General features: G+C 39.0%; 1 protein-coding gene and 1 non-coding gene across 8 annotated transcripts in view; both read left to right on the top strand.

The window, feature by feature from the left end:
* Nucleotides 1-13,853, top strand: part of LOC136884987 (klaroid protein) — a 184,206-nt gene that overhangs the window by 121,228 nt on the left and 49,125 nt on the right. For 6 of the 7 annotated variants that reach the window (XR_011019001.1, XM_068230421.1, XM_068230419.1 and 3 more), the window contains one exon: nt 7,514-7,681. Coding sequence is in view for 6 of the 7 variants with exons in the window: in XM_068230421.1 (XP_068086522.1) it covers nt 7,514-7,681 (168 nt within the window). In the remaining variant the exon portion in view is untranslated. Of the gene's footprint in view, nt 1-7,513; nt 7,682-13,208; nt 13,612-13,853 lie in introns of those variants that run through there. The other variant, XM_068230423.1, reaches the window with a different exon arrangement.
* LOC136859286 (U4 spliceosomal RNA) lies at nt 11,995-12,134 on the top strand. Its single transcript, XR_010858936.1, has one exon. It is a non-coding gene; the product is annotated as a U4 spliceosomal RNA (small nuclear RNA).

Genomic DNA, 13,853 nt, shown 5'->3' with positions numbered 1-13,853 from the left:
CAAATCTCAATACCCTTAGTGTGTAATGTGGCATTTTTTATATTATAATTGTAACATAAGATGTTTTTAAGGTGTAATCTATTTTCCAATTTAATCCTTGTATGGATAGATAATGTTTCAGACATTTGACCTTAAGGTTACCTACAGGCTGATGATGCCCTTAACAGGGGCAAAACATGTCCCTGAGAAGTGTATATAGTATTATGTAGATTTCACCCATGTAGCACGTGGCTTGTGTTGAATAGAATAAATTATTTTTGTGATAATTTGCTTGTAACTGAACTTGTCATATATTTAAGAGGAAATAGAGACTGTTCTGTGGTCGAAGGTTGAAGAAATCAAACACGTGCTATTTAACATAAATTTCACTTGGCACAGTTTTAAAGATTGTTTGTAAAAGAAATAATTCACTTGTGCATTTCACTGTTTGGCAAAAGAGGACACAAATTCTTATAGACTTTTACTACATCCTACTATTGCTTTGGATTAGGCTACTTACAAATTAGCGCATCACAATGTTGTGTCAGTGTTCACTGCAATAACTTTACTTTTAGTTGAAGAAGTTAAATGCCTACACATGAAATTAGTTCCGTTCGCACATAATTATGGCACGAAGGTAACACTTAGATTGTTTACATGGAGTGAATTTAGCTCCATTCACTAATACTACACTGTGTGATCAAAAGTATCCGGACACCCCCAAAAACATATGTTTTTCATCTTAGGTGCTTTGTGCTGCCACCTACTGCCAGGTACTCCATAGCAGCAACCTCAGTAGTCATTTGACATCGTGGGTCCACTGTTTCTGATGTGATAGTGAAGTGGAAACGTGAAGGGACACGTATAGCACGAAGGCGTACAGGTCGACCTCGTCTGTTGCCTGACAGAGACTGCCGACAGTTGAAGAGGGTCGTCAAGTGTAATGGGCAGGCATCTATCCAGACCATCACACAGGAATTCCAAACTGCATCAGGATCCACTCCAAGTACTATGACAGTTCGGCAGGAGGTGAGAAAACTTGGATTTCATGGTCGAGCAGCTGCCCATAAGCCACACATCACGCAGGTCAATGCCAAACGATGCCTCACTTGGTGTGAGGAGCGTAAACATTGGATGATTGAACAGTGGGAAAACGTGTGGAGTGACAAATCACGTTACAGAGTGTGGCGATCAGATGGCAGGGTGTGGGTATGGCGAATGCCTGGTGAATGTTATCTGCCAGCGTGTGTAGTGCCAACAGTAAAATTCGGAGGTGGTGGTGTTATGGTGTGGTCGTGCTTTTCATGGAGGGGGCTTTCACCCCTTGTTGTTTGGCGTGGCACTATCACAGAACAGGCCTACATTGATGTTTTAAGCACCTTCTTGCTTCCCACTGTTGAAGAGCACTTCGGGGATGGTGATTGCATCTTTCAACACGATCGGCACGGCCTGTGGCGGAGTGGTTACACGACAATAACATCCCTGTAATGAACTGGCCTGCACAGAATCGCGACCTGAATCCTATAGAACACCTTTGGGATGTTTTGGAACGCCAACTTCGTGCCGGGCCTCACCGACCGACATCGCTACCTCTCCTCGGTGCAGCGCTCCATGAAGAATGGGCTGCATTCCCCAAGTAATCTTCCAGCACCTGATTGAACGTATGTCTGCAAGAGTGGAAGCTGTCATCAACACCATATTGAATTCCAGCATTACCGTTGGAGGGCACCACAAACTTGTACGTCATGTTCAGCCAGGTGTCTGGATACTTTTGATCGCATAGTGTACTACGTTAAGTTTAAACACAAATGAGGATACATATGATTTTCTAATCATTTGCTGGTGAAATTAGTTCCGTTCACTGAAGTTACTGTGTTCATTTAACTTTAATATGAAGTTAAATGTCAACAAGCATTTGAGCTGCACACCAGAAAACCTAAGTTTCAATACACTGTTCTAAAGACTAAGTTAATGCTTCCACTCGAAAACACAAGTTCTAATATTAGAGTTCAGCTCTGATATTAGAGTTCAATACAGGAAAGTAGCTGACCTTAGATTCCTATATAACGCTGTTAACAATTATTTCATTCTCATGAACCTGTATCCTTCTTTTCCCTACATGTTCTAACTTGCAAAATCAGGATTAATCCACCCCTTCATATTCCATATTCCCGCCTCTCTCTCATTCAGAGAACTTTATTTATCCACATACCAACCCTCCTTAACTCTTTATCTTCTGCCAGAGTAAAGTGTAGCTTCCACCGAAGTCCCAGTCAACATCCATGGCTGTGACAAGATGGAAGTTGCTGGGGTATGGGTAGTGCTGAGTAATGACATTCAGAGCATGACTAGTGCATCTGAGTGTTATGAAAAGTGCTGCTCATAGGGTCAGTTGTGCTGCAATAGTACTTTCTGACCCAGTGAGGAAAGCAATGGCAAACTACCTCACTCCTTATCTTGCCTAGTATGCCTCATTTTAGTGCTGCCATTGGTTTTTGGGGTTTCCTCATAACCGCATAACCTTTGGTGGTGCTATTTGAGGATCCAACCAGTCTCTGGGCTGATGACCTAACAGACGATGCCGCCTTTAATCGATTCTTCCTTAACCTAACCTAGTACATTTTCTTCATATTCCTTTTTTCTCTTCGCTATGCTGCCCCTTCTTTTGTACATAACGTAATATTTATTTATTTTTTACTGTACTATACCATTACTTATGTGTTATATTTATCTTAGTGTGCCTAGCTGTAAGTTCTTCTCTTCGTTTTACGTTCAGTCTTTAATTTTTCTCATTGTTTCTTTTGCCTTCATGTTTGTTGTTAATTGGTGTCTCTACAGTTAGTTTGGTAGTTTTTAATTTTTTCCTCTATTTTTATCATTAGATGTTTTTACCTCATTGTTCTTCCACTTATTTTTATATGTTTGCTATGTGCTACTCCATTGTAAATATTTTTGTCACTGCGAAACTCTGTAATTCGGCTTCTTGCTGTTTTGGTTTTCCAAATAAACAAATATCTGACTATAAGTTCAAATTCACTGTTCAAAATTATGAATGAATATTTCCTGATATGTTATGTCACTTGGAAAGTACAAGTTCAAAACTGCACTACTTGAAATGCAAAGTTAAATTTCCTTACTGACTGAAAATATTTTAGACACATTACATGACAAACTTCGTATAGCGTTTAACAGCAGACTTTCAACACTGACAATATCTTGTTGTAGAACTTCCATCAGCCAACCGCATGGCTGGGCTGCGGGATAATACTGTGCCTAGACTTGTCATCTGGCTTCTTTTATTCTGAATCTGCCGTATGCATCACGGAACTCAGCTATCACTTCAGCCTGTGTAACTCCGTTAATCCGTTACAAATTTTGTAAAACTTGGTAGTTATGTAGGTTCTGATACTGGCTACACAGTGATGTACAGTTGAACCTACTTTATACGTAACTCTATTCTACGTAATTCGTACTTGTACGTAATTTCCTTTAGGTCCCGGCAAAATGTAATTTAAAGGCATGTTAATTAAACCTTATTTAAACGTAATCCGTTTATACGTAATTTGCTGTTATATGTATTAAGTGTCAGTGAAATATAACTGAGTTTTGCGTAATTGTAATGAGCACATGCTTTTTTAAAAGAAACTACTGCATTTACGAAGTTTCCACTTAGCCGGCGTAGGCGGAAGTACAGCGGTCTGGTTTCGGTGCTGAAACAGAACACAAAGAGTTTCGCCGAGTGACATGATTGACACTTACTTGTTGGCGGCTTAACAAAGGCCAACCGATCGAGTCCCCTTCGCTCTCTATCTCGCTCCTCCTCTACCTAAGTCGTTTTTTTACCTTCACAAGCCGCCAAAGATTAAGTTACATTACAAGCAAAGTGGACGGTTTCGGTGCGGAAACAAAAGAAAATACGGTAAATTTGTTTGAATATGAGAATTTCTTTCGTGGGAACAACAGAGAAGTAAAATGTCCACGGTGCCGGTATGTGGTGTTTACTGTTGAACAGTAGTTTTGTCATTCAGTTGCTTTTGATTAGCCATGGAGAACAGAAAAAGGAAAAGTTATACCCTAGATGAAAAAGTAAAATTTATACAAGAAGTGGATGCTAATCCACACAAAACAAAAAGTACAATTGCTTCAGACTTAGGGATTGCTTATACAACGCTATGTACAGTCATCAGTAAAAGAAACACTATTTTGGATGAGTTCTCAGAACTGGGTTCAAAATCAGCAAAGCGCAGCCGTCAGCAAGAAGGAAGGTACGTAGATTTGGAGAAAGCAATTTTCACATGGTACCAGTAAAAGCGGGCTGCAGCTCTACCAATTAGTGGCGACATGCTGAAGGCAAAGGTGATAGATTTAGCTAAAAAGATGAGTATCACTGCTGATTTCAAAGCTTCATCAGGATGGTTGCAAGGATTTAAAGATCATGGAATCACAGGGAGAACAATTTGCAGTGACTCAAAAGCTGTGGACGACGTCGTGGTGCAACACTGGAAAGAAGAGGTTCTGCCGGGCATCGTAAGTGATTATCAGCCTCCAAACATCTACAATTGTGATGAGACTGGCCTATTCTACATTCTCCTTCCCAGCAAAACATTAGCTGAAAAAGGTGACTCATGCCATGGAGGGAAGAAAAGTAAAATTCATGTAACAGTACTTCTCGCTACCAATGCAGATGGATCTGACAAACTTCCTCCACTTGTGATAGGAAAATCAAAGAATCCAAGGTGTTTTAAGGGTGCGAAAACAAAACCTACGGAATATGAATCCAACAGAAATTCTTGGATGACTATGCTTCTAATGGAACAGTGGTTGAAAAAACTGGAAATTAAAATGAAAAAGAAACAGAAGAAGATCCTTCTTCTTATGAATCGATGTACAGCACATCCATCTCAAATCGTTCTGGAGAATGTCCGAGTGGAATTTTTCCCCCTAACTGTACCAGTGTTCTACAACTGCTTGATTTGGACATCATTGCAAATTTCAAAGTGCATTATAGAAAAATGCTGGTTCAACATTTGATAACACTGAGTGATGCAGGAAATGAACCTATCTCCATTAATTTGCTACAAGCTATGGACTTTATTTCGACTGCCTGGAAGCAGGTGTCATCCTCCACAATCAGCAACTGTTTCCACAAAGCTGGTGTCTTACTAGAATTGGCTGCCCCCAGTGATGATTATGGGGACGAAGTTTTGTCTGGCAGTGAGCTAACGCTACCGGAGGGTGTAGAATTCGATACTTTTGTGCATTTCGATGATAATCTGGCTGTATGTGGAGAACTACTGGATGAAGACATTATTGCTGATGTATGTCAACAACGCGGTAGTGATCGACCAGCTACAAGTGATAGTGACAGTGATGGAGATGGAGATAATGACTTGAATCTTGAAACACCTCAACTGAGTGAAGTGTTAAATGCAATCGATGTGTGTAGGCGTTACATCAGTGCGAAAAGTTGTAGTGAAAATGCTTTGAATTCATTACTAAGTTTTCAAAAGGAGGTTTATACTCTTAATGCAAGAAAAGTAAAACAAGCCAAACTATCTGATTTCTTTAAGGCTGGGCCAAGTTCAAAATAATATTTTCTGTCTTAATGTATTTATTATTTGCAAGGATTTACACATGCAGGTCTATTCCATTGGTTCTTCAGTAAATGTATTTATTATTTGCAAGGATTTACACATGTAGGTCTATTCCATTCGTTTTTCAGTAAATATGTGATGTATTGTGTAAGTCTGATTTCTAAGTAATTCTCAGTTACAAGTAGATGTTTCTCTTCCTTTGATATACGTATAAGTCTGGTTCAACTGTAGTTAAAGTGATTGTACAATTTTTATTAAGCTACTTATTAACCATAGAAGGAATGGAATGTTGGAAGTGACATAGTTTGTCCTTGACCGGTCAGCAGCAAGCTCTCGCCCAGTTCGCTACCAGCATTCAGCTCTTCTCACGTGTAGCGCATATTTTAAATTCGAAACACTTAGAGTAGTATGCTAAACCAGCATTCCTGGTTCAATACCTTTTCAAAATTTAATGTTTTATGTTTGCTTTGTCCAGCTGTTTATCCCTCATGTTTCTTTCCTCCTGTGATTCACTAAAATAACCTAAAAGAAACAAATAGATATTCAAGTCTGTCTTGGAGAAAACGCTGCTGAGTTCAAAAATCATGTTTACAACAGTGGAAATACTTCCAAAGAAGAAACATACAGGCTACCTACTAGTTTGAAATTACCAGTGTTGGATAATCCATAATTTATTGGTATGGACTATTTTTCGTTAAGTGATTTCAGGCAAAGATGCTTTGGAATTTTTTAATATATTCTCATTCATCATAATCATCCTAATTTTTTTTACTGTAAAATGTAGATATATTTTTACTCATTTTGGCAGCCCTGAAGTTACTGTATTCAGTGTAGTTACATATTTGTTTGATCATGGACAGTTATGATCTTCTGTAACCACCAGAAACATGTAAGTTAAGCATTTATTGCTCTTTCATTATTTTTTTATTGTATTATTTTGATGTTTGTCGGATTGTTTGCCTTTTATGTTGGGCAACTTTGAATTTGCTGCACATAGCATAGTTATATTTTGTGTTTGTGATCAGTTGAGGACCTGCCATAGGCAGCATAACAATTTAAGACAAGAAGTCGAGATCCTCTCTGGTTTTCCCATGTTAAATTTTACTTTTATGTATTCATGTCAATTATTAAAAATAACTCAGCTGGGTGAATGTACAGGGAAAACTTTCTCAGCAGTGGAAAGGTTAAGGGTTCTGGATAAGCAACTTCTTTGACTTGCTCCACATTCATTTAAACTTTTTCCTCACCAGATAAGCTAGCATGATGATCTGTATAACCTATAATAATCTGTGAGAAATAAGCCTTGTAATTGGGAAAGAATTACTGAAAGAGTGGTTCTCGAGATTACCCTCCACAAGCTAACTCTCAAATTTTCTCTCTTTATAACAGTACAGTTTGCAGAAAAGGTTTTAAGAAAAACAGATCTGATAAGAGAGATGTTGGACACTGCAAATAATGATTGGTAGAAAGGCACTCTAAACAGTCCAATATTAATTTTTTTAGACTCATGAGTATTAGCATTGCAAACTTGAATTCTTCCTGTTGTTGTTCTTATAAAGTATGAATTTCTTTGTGCTTGTTTAGTTGTATTTTGTTTATAAAGCAGTCTGTGGAAGGATTTCAATTACTTTTTTAATTTATTCTGTTTTTTTTGCTAGGGGCTTTACGTCGCACCGACACAGATAGGTCTTATGGCGACGATGGGATAGGAAAGGCCTAGGAGTTGGAAGGAAGCGGCCGTGGCCTTAATTAAGGTACAGCCCCAGCATTTGCCTGGTGTGAAAATGGGAAACCACGGAAAACCATTTTCAGGGCTGCCGATAGTGGGATTCGAACCTACTATCTCCCAGATGCAGGCTCACAGCCACGCGCCTCTACGCGCACGGCCAACTCGCCCGGTTTATTCTGTTATCTAATAGTACATTTTCATATTGTTCTAGCCAGGAGTCATTCCAGGAGAATGCTGGGCTTTTCGTGGAGCCAAAGGCTACCTTGTCATTCACCTTTCTGGACGGGTCAAGATTTCAGCTGTTAGTATAGAGCATATTCCAGTTTCCCTGGCTCCAACTGGTAGGATAGATTCTGCACCAAAGGACTTCATTGTTTGGGTAGGTTTATTTTACTGTGTGTGAGCCTTCATTTACTTTAGTTTTCTTATCATTGTAGAAAATATCTTCATAATCTCTTCAGTTGAGTGCTTTCTGACAAAATTGGTACCTCTTCTCTGGAGTGCGCAGTGAACACAGCAACATGGAGTGTTGACAAATGAAGCTATGAACAGTGAAAACATGAATACATAAACTCCCATATCACCACAACTCATTTGCCTCGTATACCCAAAAAAGAACTATACATTCTCTAAACAGCTGTCCTATCACCAGTAAATGAGCTTTGAAATGAATATTTTCTGTAACTTTTTTATATGGCTTTCCTTTTTAGCAAAATTTATCGTTCTTTCAAGAGCAGTAAGGTAGCAGGTAGGGACCCTCTTTGGAGGCAGCACTACCCAGAGATTGGCACCCCTGCCTATGGGAGTTCCAGAGCACACTGATCCAGTGTGCAATATCTGGCAAGAGTCCCAGCTCAGGGTTACGAGTGAAGACCTCAACAGCATCTACGGTGGAGGTGAACTTCAGTTTGGTGGAGATAGTGGAAGAGGCAGCCCTGAACTCAGGGATGATTAAAAATACAATCTAAATAGGCCAATGGCTTTGGGCAGATAAGGCTCTTCAGGAGGGCTGATGATACCTTGGTGGAGATAAGTCCATCTAGCAGTGTCTGCACTCCATGTTAGGGGTGGCTGCAAAAGGTGTCTGTTACCCAATGTTAGGAGTGGCCTGAAAGAATCCTAGCAGTAGGTATAAAATGCCTTTGGGTGTGGCGAGCCAATCAAACTAATACCATATAAAATGACTGAGAGCGAGTTGAGGCCTCGGAAACCGTTTAGGACTTCCCCCAAAAGTGACACGCCATTCCTGATGTTGATAAGCTTAATCATAATAGGTATTTGCATTTGTTCCTGTACTAACTTGTCTAAAGCTATTAAAAACTATTTAAAATATGCTTGGTCCACCTTATCAATACACTTTTAAAGAGTAATTGAAAATCATTTATTCAAACATGTTTCTCATCCTGGGGGAACTGTGAAATGAGGGCAACCAGGGACTAAGATTGCAACCATAAATATCTCAAGCCTTAACGTCAAGACAGAAGAACTGAGGACATTGGATTGTTGGGACTGTGTGAAACCAAGTGGAAAGGAAATATACAGAAGAGATTGAGGAAAGGTTTTCAGTTCTTTTGAAGTGGAGGCGAAAATTGTAATATGCAATGGAGTAGGTTTTATTGTAAGGGAAGACCTGGTACAGTATACAGAGGAGATCTACCAAGTAAACAACATAAGCATGAAAATCACACTTGGATTGGAGAGCGAAGTGCAAGATTTTATCCAGGTATGTGCACCTCACACAGGTAATATCGAAGAGTCTAGTAGAGTTCTTCGAGGAATTGGAGAGGTGCATCGAAGATAAAGAAGTGGTGATAATGGGAGACATGAATGCCCACATAGAAACAGACAGGCAAGGTAAAGAAGAAATAATTGGTCCTTTCAGTTACAGAAATAAAAATGCACGAGTAGAGCTACTATTAGATTTTTGTGAGATAAATGGTTTAATAGTGGGCAGTACATGGTTCAGAAAGAAGAACAGCGAAAAATAACTAGATATGGATGGGGACAAAGGAGAACAAAACAATGATTGATCTGATTTTAATTGAGAGTGAAACACAGACAATTGGAAGATGTGACAGCTATTCCAAGACAAGATTTGAAGATCATAAAATTGTAGTAGCTAAACTAAGACTTGTTAAAATAGTGAAATTGAAAGGTGGAAAGGGTAAATTGCAAACAGTTGATGGATGTTAACAGCTTTACCAAGCAAAGCATTCAACAGAGATCATAGAGTTGTGATAGCAAAAATGAGAGTGGGGAAAATGGAAAAATTAAAAAAACCAAACCCCGTGGAACTTAACGCCCTTGAAAGGGCTTTGGCCTGCCCAGTGACCGCTGCTCAGCCTGAAGGCCTGCAGACTACGAGGGGCCATGTGGTCAGCACGATGCATCCTCTCGGCTGTTATTCTGGGCTTTCGAGACAGGAGCCGTCATTTCACTGTCAGATAGCTCCTCAATTCTAATCACATAGGCTGAGTGGACCTCAAACCAGCCCTCAGATCGAGAGAAAAATCCCTGACCTGGCCGGGAATCAAACCTGGGGCCTCCGGGCGAGAGGCAGACACGCTACCACTACACCATGGGGCTGGCGGAAAAATTAAAGGAGAGTGGAAATTAAAAGATACGAATGTACATGAAGAATTTCTGGACAGACTGAAACAACAAATTCCAGTTACTGAAGTAGGAAATGTGGAAGATAAATGGCCCAACTTCAAAAGGGCATTTTAAGTGGGGCAGAGAATGTACATTTACAAGAAACATGAATCTTATGACATATCAAATTTGAATGTCCAGTTCCATGATCCACTATTGGGCTTCAGATGCTGGTTCCAAAAAGTCATTCCAACTACCTGGATAGCATTGCAACTTGCACTCACTCACAATATGGAGTACTGTTTGCCATGGGGTGCCATAGTTACATTCTGGCATTGAAGTATAATTCCACTTGTAAAGGGAGTCCTTGTATCGTCCATGTTGTATCTTCACTAGATTCAGTGTGTTCCACATCTTATGCGGTAGATGATGTCCACTGGGAAGGTGCTCACCAGAAAATATGTTGTGGAGAGAAAAGTCTAGAATGGTGCCAAATTACAGGAGACATCTTTTTGAAACCTACATCAACATTGATCTTCAAGTGTGTGGAACTACGGGAGTAGATAAAATACAGTACTTGATAAACACAAGGCAGAAGCAGCATTTGTGGAATAACTTACCAAGCGATAGGTAAGGGTTATTCTGCCCGAAGGCAGGTCCAAACCTCCGCAGAGGTGTTTCTGAGCCAGAGTTTACGTGCAGTAGGGTGGCCAGTTCCTTTCCGCTCCTCCATTCCCTTACCCCCCACCAACAGCGCGTGGCAACCCATCCAACTCCTGACCATGCCCAATGTTGCTTAACTTCAGAGATCTCACGGGATCTGGTGTTTCAACACGGCTACGGCTGTTGGCTTACCAAGCGAGATGTTCAATAAATTTCCAATGTCATTGAAATCATTTAACAAAAGGCTAGGAAAACAACAGATAGGGAATCTGCCACCTGGGCGACTGCCCTAAATACAGATCAGTATTGATCGATTGATTGTGCAGAATGTAGTGATGAGCCAGATTCTGAGCCAATTCCAACAGTGTCAAAAGTGATGGAAGCAATTGACATAGTGAAGCAATATGTGTAGTTTCAAAGTTAATGATGACATTAATTTTACTAAACAAGATGAACTGTACAAACCAAGAAAGCAGTCAACCATACATATGTATTTCAAACCATTGTAAATATTCATCTTCGACTGTGAGATAAGATCTATTATTAGATTCGAAGTTCATATATTGCAGATTTTGTGATTTCTTTATCATGTTTGCTCATCTATGACATCCAAATCTTTGGGAACGAGATTCCACTGTATTTAATGAAAGGAAATGTGTCTGTTATACATCTAGGATGTCACTGTGTTCATTCATTACCTCTGCAGAAATGAATATTGCACTATGTTCTCACATGCATTTGGTATAGAATCATCGGCATTGCTATTCGGAAAGTATAACGAATAGCAGCTTTTGAGTCATCATTGGAAACATATTGGCGCAAACAGATGGTCAAGCCCACCCATATCATCGCATGTGGAGGGCTGTGTTCAATTTCTTGATAAACGTGGGGATTCTCTTTAACGTATCCACAAAGACGCACACGAGATGCTGTCAGTTGGTACAATTATTTTATTCACATCTATTTACAAATTAAACACACACAACCTTCATCACTGCTGTAACAAACAAAACACATCACAAGACACCATTTTAAAAACAACGGACTGTCACTTCAATATGGAGACTGCAACTCTTGCATGTCACACGAGATAAATAGTCTTGCTACACCATAACTCTACTGAACAATGACTCTCCAAACAATAACTCTCTGACTCCGTCAAGATTGTCTCCTTATATATATATCCTGGCCAGGCTTCCAGAAAGATACGTTACAAAAATATATCTTCTTTAAAATTCTAGAGTGCCTAATACAAAGATTATAATGTACAGAATATGCTCCATTGTTCTAGTGTCTATTACCATTCTGGAAGTTACAGTGTGTTTCACAATTATTGATTACAAATTATATATACAGGTAAGAATAAATTATAATATTAATTTACAGGTATTTACATTAACTGAACTCATAAATATTTACATACAGCACATGCTTCACTGCGCAAAGCTAGGGCAATATCGTAACCAATGAGGTTTATCCGAGGTGCGATTATTGCTAGTTGAATTAAATTTCAGGCCTTCCCCTAAACTACCATTTCACTGAGCGTGAATAAAATAATTTATAGCCTAGATTGTAGCGGTTCATCACCCGACTTTACATACCAATTTTCGTGAAGATACGACCACTAATAGAATAAATATTTGAGAATTAAACTAGGCTTTCCCCTAAACTACCATTTTTGTCAGCGTGAATACAATTATGTATAGCCTATATTGTAGCGACTTATTTCCCATCTTTGTCTACCGATTTCCATTAAGATACGACCACTAATAACATAAATATTTGAAAATTAAATTTCAGGCATTCCCCTAAACTGCCATTTCACTCAGTGTGAATACAATTATTTATGGCCTAGATTATATCTACTTATTACCCCGACTTTGCATACCGATTTTCATTAAGACACGACCACTAATGACATAAGTATTCGAGAATTAAATTTCAGGCCTTCCCCTAAACTACCATTTCACTGAGCGTGAATAAAATAATTTATAGCCTAGATTGTAGCGGTTCATCACCCGACTTTACATACCGATTTTTATTAAATTCTCTTCAGCCGTTTTCTTGTGATGCGTGTACATACATACATACAGACAGACAGACAGACAGACAGACAGACAGACAGAAATTACGGAAAAGTAAAAAATGCATTTCCTTGTTACTGTGGACATGACCGATACAGAAATACCATTCTTTTCAAATTCTGAGCTATGTACAGACAAAACTCTTATTTTATATATATAGATGTTAGTGGAAAACCAAAGTGGTAATAATATAAAGCCAATGACATGAGGGCGTGAACATAAGCATGAACATGATTGTCATAAATATAATATGTCCAAGGCCGCTGATGAAATTCGTCTGCATGAAGTGAGACAGAAGCATCAGTTGGAAAATTGTAAGTGGCTCTTAGCACCGAAAGTAATACTATTGGCTGAAACCTTGCCAGAAAATGTCAGTAGATACTGAAATAATGTTTTCTGTAAGAGAAGGAAAAGATGAAATAAGTTGAATGTAAGGAGAGAATATGGATTACATAAATTGAAACAGATGAGGACTTACATATTAGTTGAAAGTTATTTGTTATCTACTGTTGTGTTGGTTGCTGCTCTTCTGTTGGCTCTGAGTCTGGTGTTGTAACTGTGCTGCAGAGGCGGCAGTGAACTCGGAGGGGAAGGAATAGGGGAGTGTGGAAGGGAGGAGAGGACGGGTGGAGTCAATTGTGACGAGGCTGACAAAGGGGCAGAGTCAACCGTATTGCTGGAAGTAAGCTTATTATCTGTAGGTATTGAAGGAGTATTAGAGTATGAAGAATTGAATATATTAGGTATCCTAAATTTATTCGAACTAACTGACTTTAATAATTTCGGCATTAATTCATGTAACATACTTTTACTGTCCGTGGTTTCATTAAGATTTTGTTGCTTATTGTACGTCTGATCTAAATAGATATATAAACTTTCTAATTCGTTCAACATTCTCCCTTTTTCTATGTTTCTAATTATCGTTAGGTCTTTCTCTATGGATTCAAATCTGTGACCAACTTACCAAGGGAGATGTTCAATAAATTTCCAATTTCTTTGCGATCATTTAAGAAAAGGCTAGGAAAACAACAGATAGGGAATCTGCCACCTGGGCGACTGCCCTAAATGCAGAGATTGATTGATTGATTGATTGATTGATTGATTGATTAATTGATTGATTGATTGATTGATTGATTGATTGATTGATTGATTGATTGATTGATTTCTCTTGCCTGTCCAGGTCCCTGTCTGATAATTCATTGAACTTGCAGG

The sequence above is a fragment of the Anabrus simplex genome, chromosome 1 (assembly GCF_040414725.1).
Source record: "Anabrus simplex isolate iqAnaSimp1 chromosome 1, ASM4041472v1, whole genome shotgun sequence".
Classification (NCBI taxonomy): Eukaryota; Metazoa; Arthropoda; class Insecta; order Orthoptera; family Tettigoniidae; genus Anabrus; species Anabrus simplex.
Note: the sequence above shows the minus strand (reverse complement) of the source record. Positions and strands in the feature narration are given on the sequence as shown.